The 16,054-nt window shown below is 40.8% G+C and overlaps 1 protein-coding gene across 1 annotated transcript; it reads left to right on the top strand.

Moving 5' to 3' along the window:
- Positions 1–366: 366 nt before the first annotated feature.
- On the top strand, positions 367–1,212 carry LOC149253484 (uncharacterized). Its single transcript, XM_089454506.1, has one exon. The coding sequence runs from the start codon at positions 367–369 to the stop codon at positions 1,210–1,212; it is 846 nt and encodes a 281-aa protein (XP_089310632.1).
- Positions 1,213–16,054: the final 14,842 nt, after the last annotated feature.

The raw sequence follows: 16,054 nt of genomic DNA, 5'->3' as shown, positions 1-16,054 counted from the left end.
AGAACCGTTGGTGGAGGGTTCTATTTGGTTGACCTCGCATGTTACCGTGGATGGTATGACTCCTTATAACTGCATATTGACAGACACCATTGCTGGTTTACCTCCGATTTCGGGCCCTTCGAATGCTTTGGTGACCTTGCCGGATGACCCCCAACCTGGCCGACCCTTTCCACTCCTCCATCGTCACCATCCTCACTAGGGTTTGTCTCGAGTTGCATTAACCCTAACCCTACGGATAGTGGTTTTGACCTACCCCCTCACCCATCGTCCTCTGGTGTCAATAACCCTTTTCCTAGTTCCTCTGCTGCCGCCGACCATGAACCCCTGATCACGCCGCTTACATCTACCCCCCCATCTGGCAGCTATATGGTCATCCCACCCTTATCGGATGCCTTCCCATCTGACCCTCCTCTTTCATCTGAGGATCCACTTGAACCTGGGAAGAATACTGACTGGTGTGGGGATACAGTAGCTGAACCGCAACCACACAAGAAATACAGGTGTTTTAGATCAAAAGCCGAAGACATTATACTCAGGCTCGGGGAGGACATTCAGCTGGGGGATACTATGGACTTTGCAGATAGAGTTCTTGTTGGAAGAATCCGAGGACAGAATTACTCTGTGGCTCGCTTAAAATCATGGGCTTCTAAGGTTTGGGGACACCATTTGGCTTACATACCCTTTGTGCAAACTTTTGTGAGGGGTTGGTGCACGTTAAGGTTCGTTAAACCCGATCACACGAATTGGGTATTATCTTCATTTTGGCACTTTGAGCATGCACCCATCCTTCTGAAGAGATGGACTCCACTATTTGACCCAGAAATAGAGAAGATTGGGGTTGGCCCCATATGGATTAGGCTGTTGGGGCTCCCGCTACAGTTTTGGTCTGAAGACATCTTTCGCCGCATTGGGAATTCTCTCGGCACGTATCTGGAGTATGACAAGTCTTATCAATCCACGGGAATGATGGCCTATGCCAGGATATTGGTACACATGGATACCAGAGGGGGATTACAGGAACATATCACTATACAATGGAGGTCATACTCTCGGAAACAACTTCTAGATTACGAAGGGGTACCTTACAGATGCCAAAGATGCCATAAGGTGGGACAAATATTCAGGGAATACCCTCTGAACAATAAGGCGGGACAAAGGATTAATGAAAAGAAGTGGATGTACCAAACCCTCAGGTACAGGAGCAACCTATAATGGAAGAAGAAGGGTTGCCACGCCAGGCACCAAAAGAAGCTGAGAAGGCACATGAGAAAGGGACAAAGAAGAAGCGTGGGAAAGCACCACTCCGGCCACCCTCTCCACCTCTGATGAGAGCTCGAGCGGCTATAGGGGATGCATTTTCCACGGGTATGTCAATTCCTACACTCTCCACTGCTTTTATTTCGACTGCATCTCTATGTAATTCTTCTACATACTCCCCTGCTATATCCTTTGATTTTACTTCGGCTGCACCACATTGCATTGCACGTGCATCAGGCACACATCAGTCCTCTAGCCTCAACTTGTTATCCTCCATTAATCTGAATTGCCCTATCAGGTCCCCCCCTCCTGTTTACTCTAACTCCCAACCTTACATCCCGGAGGTACCTTTGCATCCCCTACATGATCCATCCATGAGCTCTAAACCTCGATACCCCCTGCGCTCGAGGGCACGCTCACGAGGCCCTGATGCCATTGGATTTGGTATTGATTCTACCCCTTTGCTTCCAAAACAACCTTGGGGCCGACCCTCCTCACTCTCCAAAGCTAAACATCTGGCAGGGGAGGAGATTGTTGCTGGAAAACAAAAGACTTTAGACTGGGTTCTTAGAGCAGAGCATACCCTTGATCCCCCCCCCATGAAGATGCTCTCCTTTAACTGTCGAGGGTTGGCTAGCCCTGGGAAAAAATTAGCCATGCGAAGACTGATTGCCTCTGAAGTTGTAGATATTCTCTTTCTCCAAGAAACCCTAGGCCCTGCCAGCACTATTACCCCTCTACTTGAATCATGGTTACCAGGATGGTCATTTCATTCTTTGGATGCCACTGGAAGATCAGGGGGGGTGGCTTTGGGCATAAACAATCGATCCATTAAGCTGGATAGGGTATGGGGGGGATATGGATTCATGGGAGCTGATATATACTCATCCACCCTCGAATCTGATTACAAAATTATCAATGTATATGGCCCCTGTCATGATAGGGCTGATTTCTGGAGGAAATTATTAAATTCATCCATACTCCAGCAATATAATATCATTTTGGGAGGGGATCTGAATTTTTCCATTGGATTTGCGGAGTCTTGGGGCCATCAAGCATAGGTGGATATGCTATCAACATTTTTTGAAAACCTCCTGGAGGACCATAATCTTGTTGACATTCCCTCTGCAAAGATCCAACCTACCTGGAGGAACAACAGAACTGGCGAGGCTAGCCTTGCCAGAAGGCTTGATAGATTCCTAATCAAGGAACCCTTGGTCAATAGAGGTTCCCGCATCAGACAATGGGTGGGATCTGGGGGCATATCTGATCACAGGCCAATATATCTTGAATTGAAGGATGTCATTGATAAGCCAAAAGCCCCATTTAAATTTAACTCCTCCTGGCTTAGGGATGCAAACTATATGAGGATGGTGACTGACTACTGGAAGGCTCATCCTCCAGGTGCTGACGGAATTTTACAGAAGATTTTTCTCACAATCTGAGGGAGCTGAAAACCTTATCCAAAATCTAGGGCTCACAAGAAAAGAATATAGGATGATCACACGCTCAGGGTAGCTGAGGAGGAAATTTACACATATGAGGAGAATACTGGAGGGATTTTTTCCACTCAAGAGCACAAGGACAAGATTGCCTCACTGATGCACAAGAGGACACAAATCCTGAAGGACAGAGAAGAGAGTTGGAGGTTAAGAAGTCGGGCAATTTGGCTTAAGGATGGGGATGATAATACCAAATTCTACCACAAATTTGCCAATGGGAGGAAGGCAATCAATACGATATGGGAGTTAAAAAATGAGCATGGACAAGTTGTACATACCTTCCGAGAACTGGCAGCACTGGCTAACTCACATTTTAAGGGCATCTACAAGGCTCCCCCCATCGCCACCTTGGCAGAAGTGATGTGCACTGCCCAGCTCTTTCCCAGATTTGTGGATCAGGAGGCAGAACTGGAACTTACAAGAGAAGTCACTTTAGAAGAACTTGAAGATACTTTAAAATGGTTCAAGAAGGACAAGAGTCTGGGGCCGGATGGTTGGACAATGGAATTTTACATTGCTTTTTTCGACATTATTGGGATGGACCTGTTAAGGATCATTGAAGATTGTCGAAGGCGTGGGAGGATGTCTGAAGCCTTCAATACTACTTTCATCGCCCTCATTCCCAAATCTGATAAACCTTCCACCTTTGATGACTTTAGACCTATTTCACTGTGTAACTGCATCTACAAAATCATTGCTAAGATTATTGCCAATCATCTCAGGCCAATCCTGTCCTCGCACATCTCCCCTGAACAATTTTCCTTTCTTCAGAACCGACAGATACATGAGGCAGTCGGTACAGCCCAAGAACTTCTTCACACTGTCTAGTTAAAAAAATTGAAAGGCATGATAATGAAGGTTGATTTATCAAAAGTGTTTGACAGAGTAAGTTGGCTCTACATCCGAATGCTGTTAACACACTTGGGATTCCCTTATGCATTCATTAAATGGATCATGTGTTGTATAACCAATGTTACTTATAGCGTACTTGTCAATGGATTTGCATCCCCTTTTTTCCATGCTAAACGAGGGCTCAGGCAGGGCTACCCTCTATCTCCTCTCTTATTTCTTCTTATCATGGAGGGACTTAGTAAACTTATTGGAGAAGAACATAGGCAAGGACAGATTGCAGGAATAAAGATCACTGACACTTGTATTTTGACACACCTGCTCTTCGTTGATGATGTACTTATCTTCCTTAATGGGGGCATAGGAGACTTAACATCATTGCACAATGCCTTTGGAATATTTCAAAAGGCCACGGGAATGGTTTTGAATGAAGCAAAGTCCACCATCACAGCTACAGGTTGCTCACAACATGAAATACAATATGCGCTTCAGAGATTTCCATTTACTTTCCTCCCCCTGGAAGATGGCCTGCGGTACCTTGGTTATCGACTTAAGCCTCATGGATACAAAATTGCTGATTGGACTTGGCTTATTACCAAGGTAGAAAAATGACTCAATATATGGTACCACAAATATTTGTCAAGAGTTGGTAGACTGATCCTGATTAAGGCTGTATTGGAAGCAACACCAGTATACTAGATGACGTTGGCTTGGATTCCTAGAGGGATTCTGGCTAGATTACAAAATATTTGTTGTCGGTTCTTATGGAAGGGGAAACAGCCTGGGAGAATATTTGCATGGGCCAGATGGGAGACCCTTGCTTTGCCCAAGAAATGGGGAGGATGGGGGATTAAAAGACTGGATGTCTTCTCCAAAGCGTTGGCGGCAAAGCTGGGATGGCAACTGATCAACACCCATAGTCTATGGACGAAGGTAGCAGTCTCCAAATATATTGCCCCTTCTAACACACTTGATTGGATCAGACAAGCACAGGGGAACACCTCAAACATTTCTATCATTTGGAAGGCAGTTATAAATGCGATGAGTCTCATTCGGAATGGTCTGACCTAGAGAATTCGATCTGGATCATCAGTCCGCATTGGGGAAGATCCCTGGGTCGGCTGTGGAAATGCACACAGGATACCCGATGAGTTGAAAATACACCTTGCTGAACAAGGCATCACCCATATATGTCATATAGCTGACAATGCTCGTTCTATCATGACACAACAGGCTTGGAAATCAGGGAATACTTTAAATATTCCACTGCACTGGCAGTAGTACTGGCACGACTATACAAACGCACTGACGGAGGCCCACATCAGGATTATAGAAGGTGATGATGAACTCATATGGGCACATGCCAAACATGGTTCATATTCACCTAAAGAAGGATATCTGGCATTAATGGAACCACATAAACCACAAATCATTGAGCCTTGGTGGAACTTGTTGTGGAAACTCAAAGCGGCTCCCAGAACTAGGCTGCTAATGTGGTCAATATTATTCAACAAAACCCCGACTGGTGAAAATCTGATGAAGCGATCTTTTCAAGGACCGTTCTAGTGTCATCTTTGTAGGAATTGCTGTGAAGACAATAATCATATTTTTCTAGAATGCTCTATTACACAGGAGCTTTGGAATAACATTCATACATCATTCCCCTCACTATGTCGGTGGCAGGGTGCAAATATAAAAGAAGCTTGGAATAACTGGTGGAGTGCCACCTCAGGAAAGGAGAGGAACTTGCCATTACTTACATGCTGGGCTATTTGGATAGCCAGGAATCGTATTATCTTTCAACAGAAGGCTCCCCACTGGCCCTCTATTCTGTCAAGGATACTTGCTGACTATCATCTCATCCCAGATGAGACCACCCATCTGCACAACAGGAATATCAGACCTGAAGCTATAAATACCTCTATACTGTGGGCATACTTTGATGGATCGGCCCAGGAGATAGGCTGTGGGGGGGAGCCATACTTCATATATCAGAATCCCATATCTTTAAAATCCAAATGGGCCTAGGAAGGGGTACTAATAATTATGCAGAGCTCATATCGGCCAAATTCCTCATTCAATTTGCATTGGACAAATAGTGTAGGAACCTACAACTTTTTGGAGACTCAGAATTAGTATGCAATTGGATAAATAAATCATCAATGTGCAATGCATACACATTGAGACATATCTTGGATGAAATCCACAGGCTCATCTTAATATTTTATACTTTTGTTTGCCATTATATTGTCAGGGAGTGCAACACAGCTGCCGATCTCCTATCCAAGGAGGCAACGCACAGGCATGATGGCACTTGGTTGATTCATGAGGAGAAGGATGGTGTTATCTACCAACACTATCACAGACCGTTCATAGATCTCACTACATAATTGGTTGGCTCAACATGAGCCAGGTAGAAAATTTTGAATATAAACTATACTCTCTCTGTGAAGAGACTATTTTTTGTATTTTTGTTGAACAGTTGTTGCTCCCTGCATGGAGTATCTTTTATTACTGTTAACTTATACTGGACAGGCTATGCCTCTCATACTGCATATGCTTTTGCATCTACAAAATGTAATTTTCACAATATTAATGAAAATTATGACTTTTTCTACAGGAAAAAATGGTGAAGTTAATGTAGAGACGCTGGATAAATGGATTCATTAGTTGGAGGTGTATTGTAGAATTCAGAACCTTCAAGAGGATGATATCAAAATTCAGTTGGCTTCATTGAGAATGGAGGGTGCAACACTTGTATGGTGGGAATCAAGGACTCAAGACGAGATCAAAAAACATGGTAAGATCTCTATTACTTGGTTTGATTTCATTGCCGCTATAAAAAGACAATTCTACCCTTTAGCCCATATGCAAAAAGCTATCATGAATTGGCAAAATTTCAGACAATTAAAAGGTCAAAATGTGCAAGAGTATACTCAAGAGTTTAGGAAAAGAGCTCTTATGCTAGGAGTAGACTTACAATCACAAGATACTTTGCTGAAATACATAGGAGGGTTTCATAACTATCTTTGACATACCATTCCTATGTTTAGTCCCACAAATCTTGATGAGGTTCGTGTTCAAGCTACACAACTCGAAGCAAGAGGGAAAAATGTACAGGAAGAAGGTACAAAGAAGCCATTTCAGAGTGGTGAAAAAGGGAAGAAATTTAAAGGAAAGCAGAAGAAATTTTTTTCTGTTAAGAAATAAGGGGAGAAACCCGTGTGCAAGAATTGTTCCAAAGAGGGTCATGATGAGGTGCACTGTTGGAAGCTTCATCTTGAATTAAGACTATAGAAATCTAACAATAAAGGGAAACATAAGACAAATGCTACTGCACAATAAGACTTGGGTTCTGACTTAGGTGATGAAGCGAAGATTGCAGCCATAGTCATTAAAGGGAAAGCCGTGGAAAAGACAAGAAAAGAGGAAGTTGTGGCAAGCACCAGCGCAACAAATAACTCTAATAACATTTCAAATGAGGAAAATAGAATAGAGTTGTTCCATATCCGAGTTATTTCCAAACACACCAAAATTGATACGCTATTTGACAGTGGATCCCAGGCAAATTTAATTTCTATAGACTTGGTCAAGAAGTTGAATCTGGAAACTTTGCCTCATCATAAACCATATCCATTGGGTTGGATAACCAAGGATTCCAATTTGCAGGTCACACGGAAATGCATTTGCAGGTTTGCAATCACTGCCAATTTCATTGATGAAGTCGAATTAGACGTTGTACCTGTTAGGTCCCTATACTACTAGTGTAACCCCTTATTGTTATTAGTACAACCCCCTTATTATATTGTTATGCCCATGTACTCCCTATATTGTTATTATTGTGCCCCATAGAAGCCCACTATTGTTATTGTTGTGCCCTTACATTATTATTGTTATGTCAGCTCTGATTATATTATGACCCCTTAGACTCCTATATATAGAAAGGAGGTCTTGTCATTTGTATCATCCAAGAATTGTTCATTTGTGTAATGTAAAGGAGGTTGCCCCCTTGAAGAGGCTTATTTCTAAGGCGTTGATCTATCTTTTCCATCTTTTTGTGAGCTGGTTTCATAACATTTGGTACAGAGCTTTGGATTCTAGGGTTTCACTGCTCCAAACAGGGCATCATGGTATTTTCGCTATAACTTTGTTTCTGCGTCCGAATTTTAGATCTTGTCTCACTATATTTTCGGATATATGATCTGAGGAAGTTAGGGATTTTGCATACTCCCGAATTACATCCTAAATAGGTGACCTTGGGAAAATCATCATAACTTTCTCTTTGAGCATCAGAGTGAAATTTAGTAAGAAGTTACAGAAGGAGGACAGACTGTATTTTGTTTGGGTAAAATTTTCAGAACCTAAGGTTGAAACAGTGACACGTGGCACATCGCACAAGTTCACTCTACTAAACTAGTCTATAATTAGGTCATCACGGGAGATTGGGAATAAATATTTCTTCGGGAATCCAATTGCGATCAGACTTGCGAAGTTAGAAAGAGGACTCAGAGGGATATTACAGGCTGAAATTTCAAAACTTAAAGATCCGAAATTACAGAGTTACAGTCGTTTCAAGATCGAGCTCCTAAAATCAAGAAAAAGCGAGATGAGGAAGTTTGATGGCAAGGATCCGGTAAATTGGATACTACAGATGGAGAAATATTTTGATCTACATGGTGTACCACTATTACAAAAGGTACATATTGCATCTAATTATTTAGAATCGAATCAATTTTTATGGTATAAAGGGCTTTGTTCTCGTAAACCACTTGTTACATGGTCAATTTTCACGGAGGAAATGATAGCACATTATGAGGATACAAAGAGAAACAACTTCTTTAGCCAATTGGTAAATCTCAAACAAAAGGGTTCAATGGTAGAACACGTTGAGGACTTTCAAAAATTGAATATAAGGGTAAATGATATTCCGGATAAGCAAATGATTGATGTTTTCATAGGGACTTTAAAGGATAACATTCAACATGAGGTACATCTTTGGGAACCTAATTCATTGGAGAAGGCATTCAGGTTGGCAAGAAAAATTGAAAGCGAAATTATGGAAACAAGGAATCCCACCACTCACAATCATCAATATGGAAGTGTTTTTTATCCTAGCCTTCCACAACCTACAAGGTTTACACCACAAAAATTTTACGAAAAAAAAGAAAGAGGGATTTGTTACATTTGTGATAGCAAATACACTAAAGGTCATAAATGTGCTGGGAAGAAATTATTTTACATAGATTGTGAAGAGGAGGAAGAAAATGATCAAGAAACATCAAAAGAAGAGGATATACACCAGGAACCAACCCTAGAGAAAGAAGAAATGAATCCAACCATATCTTGTAAAGCATTGGCAAGAATTACCACTCCTCAAACTCTCAAGATAGAAGGACATATCAAGAAGAAAAAGGTTCAAGAAGTGAAAGATCACATCGAGAAAGAAGAAATGAATCCGACCATATATTGTAATGCATTGGTCGGGATCACCACTCCTCAAAACTATCAAGATAGAAGGACATATCAAGAAGAAAAAGGTAATAATGTTGATTGATTCAGGCAGTACCCATAATTTTATTCATTGTAAGATAGACAAGGAATTGAATTGCTTCCTATACCCAACACCAAAGTGTCAAGTGATGGTTGTAAGCGGAGGAACCATAAATTGCTCTGGAAAGTGCCATAATATCAATCTATCCATGGGAGAATATGTATTAAATAGCCCAATGCTTTCCATTCCAATAGGTGGTGTTGATGTTGTACTAGGAGTTCAATGGCTACAATCTTTGGGTACAATAGCTTTTAATTTTCAAGAACTTTTCATGAAATTTTGTGCGGAAGGAAAGGAAGTTGAATTAAGGGGTATTGCAGGGAAACTAGGAAAGATAATCAGCTCTAACAGTATGACAAATCTTCTCAAGAAGGAACAACGAGGCATAGTTTCAAAATTATGTTCGCTAGAGTTTCCCACATTGAAATCATATATTTCTCCAGATCTCCAAAAAGTCTTGGACAATCATTCCAAGGTATTTGAGACTCCCAAAGGCCTCCCACCTATTTGTGACCATGATCATGCTATCCATTTGATTCCAGGAAGTGTTCCTCCAAACATCAGTCCGTACAGATATCCCTACGCCCAAAAGAGTGAAATTGAATGTATGGTTTCAGAAATGCTAGAGGCTGGTATAATTCAACCTAGTCAAAGTTATTTCTCTGCTCTGGTAGTATTGGTGCACAATAAGGATGGATCATGGTGCATGTGTCCGGATTATAGGGAGCTCAACAAGCTCACTATTAAAGAGAAATTTCCCATTCCTGTCATTGATGAATTATTGGATGAATTGCATGGATCAATTTAATTCACCAAGTTAAATCTTCGTTCAGGATATCATCAAATCAGAATGAAGACTGAAGACATTCTGAAAACAAAATTTCTAACTCATGAGGGTCATTATGGATTTTTGGTCATGCCTTTTGGCCTTACCAATGTACCTTATACATTTCAAGGTTTGATGAATTCCATTTTCAAAACCTTCCTTAGAAAATTTATGTTACTATTTTTTGATGATATACTAATGTACAACAAGTCTTGGAAGGATCATGTTCAACATGTTGACATGGTGATAAAACTATTGGAGGAGAAACAATTATATGCAAAAAGCTCCAAATGTTTCTTTGGAGTACAAGAGGTGGAATATTTGGGTCATATTGTATCTCATGAAGGTGTTAAGGTAGACCCTAGCAAAATTAAAGCCATTAAGGAATGGAAAACCCCCACATCCATAAAGCATCTGCGAGGATTTCTCCAGTTGACAGGGTATTATCGCAAGTTTGTTAAGAATTATGGGAGAATAGCAGCACCTCTAACAACATTATTGAAGAAAGATGCATTTTCATGGAGTCTAGAAGCAACAAAGGCCTTCGAACATCTTAAAGAAGCAATTTGCCAAGCACCGGTCTTAGCTACGTCGGACTTCACAAAAACCTTTATTATGGAATGTGATGCTTCAGGAAATGGAATTGGTGTTGTTTTAATGCAAGATGAAAGACCCATTGCTTTCGAAAGTCGTCCAATCAAAGCAAAGTATTTACACAAAGATATTTATGAGAATGAAATGTTGGCAATACTACATGCACTTAAGAAATGGCGACCCTACCTAATGGGAAGACACTTCAAGGTAAAAACGGATCATGATAGTCTTAAATACTTTTTAGAACAAAGATTATCCTCTGAAGAGAAACAAAAATGGGTCACAAAGATGTTGGGTTATGACTTTGAAATCATCTACAAAAAAGGGAAGCAAAATGTTGTTGCAGATGCACTCTCAAGAAAGGATGAGGATGTGGAAGCATTGTTTTGTGTTATTTATATTATCCAACCAGATTGGATAAATGAAGTAAGGGATGAATGGAAGAATGATGAAGAAGTGTGGCCACTCATTCAAAAGTTGTAGAAGATCCCAGTTCAAATAATATTTCCAGAATTTGACGAGGAAGGAAAAATCATATTGGAACCTGAAGCAGTCATAGAAACAAGAAATCGACAGCTATGAAATCGATCAATTTCAGAGTATCTCATCAAGTGGAAGAACTTACCTACTGAATATTCCACATGGGAGGATGAGAATTTTATACAGAATCATCCAGAACTACTCAAGCGTTGAGGACAACACTTTTTGAAGGAGAGGGGCATGTTAGGTCCCTATACTACTAGTGTAACCCCTTATTGTTATTAGTACAACCCCCTTATTATATTGTTGTGCCCATGTACTCCCCATATTGTTATTATTGTGCCCCATAGAAGCCCACTATTGTTATTGTTGTGCCCTTACATTATTATTGTTATGTTGGCTCTGATTATATTATGACTCCTTAGACTCCTATATATATAAAGGAGGTCTTGTCATTTGTATCATCCAAGAATTGTTCATTTGTGTAATGTAAATGAGGTTGCCCCCTTGAAGAGGCTTAATTCTAAGGCGTTGATCTATCTTTTCTATTATGAGGATTGATGGTTGGAATGTCAAAACAGTCGGATGGGATGGATGACCGCCCTAAATCAGAGGGAGGGTTAGGGTGGGAGTATGTATTCAGAGGAGGGACGGGTAATCCACAAGCGGGTGTAAACCCTAACGAAGAGGGATGGGTGGACGAGGAAGGTTGCAGGGCATCATCAGGTGAAGGGAGATCGAAAGATGGGGAGGGGGCAATGCATGAAGCTAGAAGATTGTGGGTAGTAGGTGAAAGAGGTGGACAATCAAGAACCGGAGAGGCATCAGAGAGAGTAGTGAACGGTTGGTAGGGCATGGAAGGTCCGGGGTCAACAAAGAAAAATAATGGTCCCGTTTGCGGCGGTGGAGGTGTGCATGGTGGTCCAAAGTCCGACACTTCCGATGCTGCATGAGGGAGTGACCAAATAGGCTCGTAGGGATTCGAGTCAACCGAATAATCGATAACATCAATCTCCATTCCGACAAACTGCAGACAAAAATGAGATCAGAGGTAACGGACCGATGTTGAGGTAGGAAACATCCACTAACCATCATGGTGATGGATCCACTCTGCAGGTGATGGCGAATGCAGTAGCAATGACATCAGAGAAAATTTGAAACCCTAACCTCATCCCTGCAGTGCTTTAGTGCGGAGCTCCATTGTCTCCCATCAGGTGAATTTAATTGAGGTTGATATAAAATACCTTAACAAAAAGGGTGTTTAGACCTCTAAATGAATTTTAAATTTTAGTGGTGCATAATTAAATTGAATTAGTGTATGTTTCAGGAGAAGGCCTCGAAGGTCGGGCTTACCAAATATCGTGCCACACATCATAGTGGCCAAACATGTTTATAAGCCTTAGCATGCATATTTATAGGTATATTTAATATCTGGAATTATTTATATATATTTTTAAATTTTGTACCAAAAAAGTAAATGATTGGATATTAATTACTTTAACTTGTCCATGAGCCATGTTTTGACAGGAGCAACAATATGACCATTATCCATCACAATTAGAATTTAATATGATACAACAAAGAATTTGCTCTGATTTTGTTATCTGGATGAGAATAAGGTATCATTAGTTGACTTTCAATAACTTGGATATTGTTACGTTAGTATGTCAATTTACATTTATTGTGTTGAGTTGTTTATTTATGTGTAGCTTGAGTTATTTTGTGCTCCCAACGGTCATAACACCCTTATAAACACCAACCTTTCACTATGATCAAGTCCTTCGAAATGAATATCCAATCATGGCTTTATCAAGTCATTTCCAAAAAACCATAGGCCAAAGGAGGGTTCCAACACCATGTAATACATAACCCATAGACAACAAAATAGATTCCATGGGATTACTTATAGATGCTTTGGTTGAGAGCACATTGTTATCGGGAAATCTAGTGTCTATGCAGAGTTGCTAGTCCCACTAAGGCTCGTAGCTACCTTAGAAACAAACAAACTAAAACCACTTTCGTTTTCCTTTATGAGAAATAGATAAGAGGGGAATAAAGGAGACCAACCTCTGTCTTGCGCTTGGTTCCTTGCTTGATTCCTCTCCCTTCTGATAGATCCTTGCCACTAGCTTCCTCGTCTACCCAGCTTCAAAGAGCACCTGTAGAATCAAAGCAGCATAACACTATCCAAGAACATAGATCTATTATCATAAACAACATAGGACCAGATATATATTGACCACAAAAATGCATATATCATCAATCATACAAGAATGTGGAGGAAAACTTGAATAGCTTTATTGATAATCAAGAAATAGCAAAGAGGATTACAACCAATTGTTCTGACCCAGCATCATCCTCTCAGCAAGAAAGCCCTTATTCACCTCATGAAAAGCTTAGATCACCCAACAATATGATATTTCACCAAGAAACCAGCAACACTTCCTTACAAGATACAAAATTCCAGCCTCTGGATCTCTGGGATGAGGGATCCATATATAGATGTTTGCAAGGGGGGTCAGTCAGCTTTTGAGATTTGATTAGTGTCCTCTCTCTGATAGTTCTTGATTCCACTTGGAGATTGATGATCTCTTACTCATCCCTGGGCGAATGCAGAGAGGCAAGTGTCACAGGAGAAGTTTCTAGAAGATTCCATGATCCTCCACCTTGCAGATTGACCCTGCCATTTGTCCACTCTCGCCCATTGCACCCCATAGAAGGGCTTTTCAAGATGCATCGCACCTCCTATGTGTATTTAGGTGGGATGCAGCGCACTTTGACCATGGAGCAGGTGAGATGGTCCAGTTTTGACCAGTTTTGAGCAGTTTTTCATGGAGAACTTCTGGGAGAAGATGTAATCAGTTGACCTTATTCTTTTAGAGGTTGGAACAACACTTTTAGGGACTTAATAGCCCTTGGTTTATGGACATTTATAATTGGGGTTGCAGTGCCCATAAATGTCTATAACAGTTTCCCCCTAAAGCATGAGGTCGTTAATCTATTTATGTCGGGTGAAATGCTTTATCATGAGGATCTGAAGTTTTTTCAAGCTGGAAGGCGACCTGTAATAAGATACAATACAATACATTATCTTCATAATATTTTCATGATCTAGCTGAGGTGGGCATTCCCATGCTCAGCTTTATAAATTCATTTTCATGTACATAAGACAGACAATCGTCTGAGTGTAGACTGATGATTCTGGTAGAGCCATCATCCCTTAGGTTGGATGATTATCTGTGTAGTAATGATGTACATTTTATGTCTTTATTTTCCTTAGTATATATCGCAGCCCGGATGGATGAAACTAGATCTGGGGTCTTCAATCTTGTTCGATCTTCACTCAAAGTACAAGTCGATCCATGTGAGAGATGTTCTGGAGTTGAACATGGAAAGACATCGCCTGATTACCAGCCAATGATGTAAGCTGTTAACAGGCGCGAGAGGAATCACCGATAATGATGATGACCCTCAAGGTACTACAGTACAATTCACGTGATGTGAATAAGGGACTTGGCGTCGAACACCACGCAAAATCTTTCGGTCGAAGGCCATTGATGTAAACCTGTCGTCGGAAGTGAGAAACTTGCCATTGAGGCATGCAAGCTTCAAAGTATTGAAAGGGTTGTTCCTAGATCGACTTCTTGGATAATGAGCTGATGTCGACAAGAAGCGATCCATCATAGGAGGGCCTTAGTGAATCCCACATCAATGACACGGAATGGAGCAAATGATTTTAATGGAGGTGAAAACGATCTGGTGATATAAGGTTCAGGGTGGCGGTCATGAAAGAATGGAGCGTAAATGTATTGCAGTGGGTGAGACATAGGTGAATTCTCTAAGCGACTTCTCTTGAACATACTGGTGACACTGACATGATGGATTGGTAGCGTTAACCCCAAATATGGATGGTGTGATGGACCAATGGTGATATGACCAGTGAATGGAACAACCCAATCCGACTCGGATGCGGAGTGAAAGTGTCATGTTCAAGAGCGACTTGCTACCAATAAAGTTTCTTCAAGTTTTTTTCCCAATTTTTCCCCAGTCATTGCTGACCAGTACCTCTTTATTTTTATCAAGCTTGAGGAGGATAACATATGCTTGTTCTATAATTTTCCCTTCGGGAAAACCCATCGCTATGTTTTAACGAGCCTAGCAATAGTGAAACTCGTTCTTGTCTGTATGGACAAGTTTGTTGCTATTCGGTTTTAACGAGTTTAACGACAAAGATAACTCGGTCCTTTTCAATTTTAGAGAGTCTGAAAGGGACGTAAAGAAAAATCCAACAATCCTTTTTCGTCATATAATCCCTTAAGTCCGAAAAAGTATAAAATAATACAAAAGGGATGAATTTTTGGTAATTTTAACGAGCCGAACAAAACAAGTGCTCGATCTTTTTGTGTAATAATCCCTCAGGTCCAAAAAGATTAAAATCTAAAGGAGGGATAGCACTTCCGGTCACTTTAACGAGCTGGAGAGGCCAATTTCTCAGCAATCTTTTCATATTTTACGAGTCAGATGAAAAGAGCTTAAAGGAGACTCGTTTTTCGAGGAACGAGTGATAAATTCGGGTAGCAACTAATTCCATGTAAGGTTTGGAATTTTCCAATCATGGCAATGTCACAAGGATGGCTAACAGGATCACTCTTCGCAGCTGTTCCTCAAAAAGGGTAAACAATCAAATGGAGGTGAATGATCGACCAATATAGAGTGGAGGCGATGATGAGAACACGACCAAGGCTTCAAAGGCTGATGATAATGCATTCACGATGGTTATTTACCGGAAATTGGTTCATTTTTTAATGAATGAGCTTAAACTTTAGGGGAAACATTTGCTCACTACTTATGTTTAATTTTTAACGAGCTTGAACTCCACATAAAAACTGCTCGTGGCGGGTTTATTTTTTAATGAGCTTGAACCCTGCAGTAACACTGCTCGTGATAAGTTTGCATGCCCCCAGCATAATAACGCAAATCGAGGTGCATGCCCCC

This window comes from Pinus tabuliformis, chromosome 7, assembly GCF_031772625.1.
Source record: "Pinus tabuliformis cultivar Carrire ecotype Pingquan chromosome 7, CPIR1, whole genome shotgun sequence".
NCBI classification, from domain to species: domain Eukaryota; kingdom Viridiplantae; phylum Streptophyta; class Pinopsida; order Pinales; family Pinaceae; genus Pinus; species Pinus tabuliformis.
This window is presented reverse-complemented; position numbering and strand designations above follow the sequence as displayed.

What these genes read in the sequence shown, in the direction of transcription:
- LOC149253484 (XM_089454506.1), top strand. Translation starts at nt 367, where the DNA reads ATGGTCATCCCACCCTTATCGGATGCCTTCCCATCTGACCCTCCTCTT.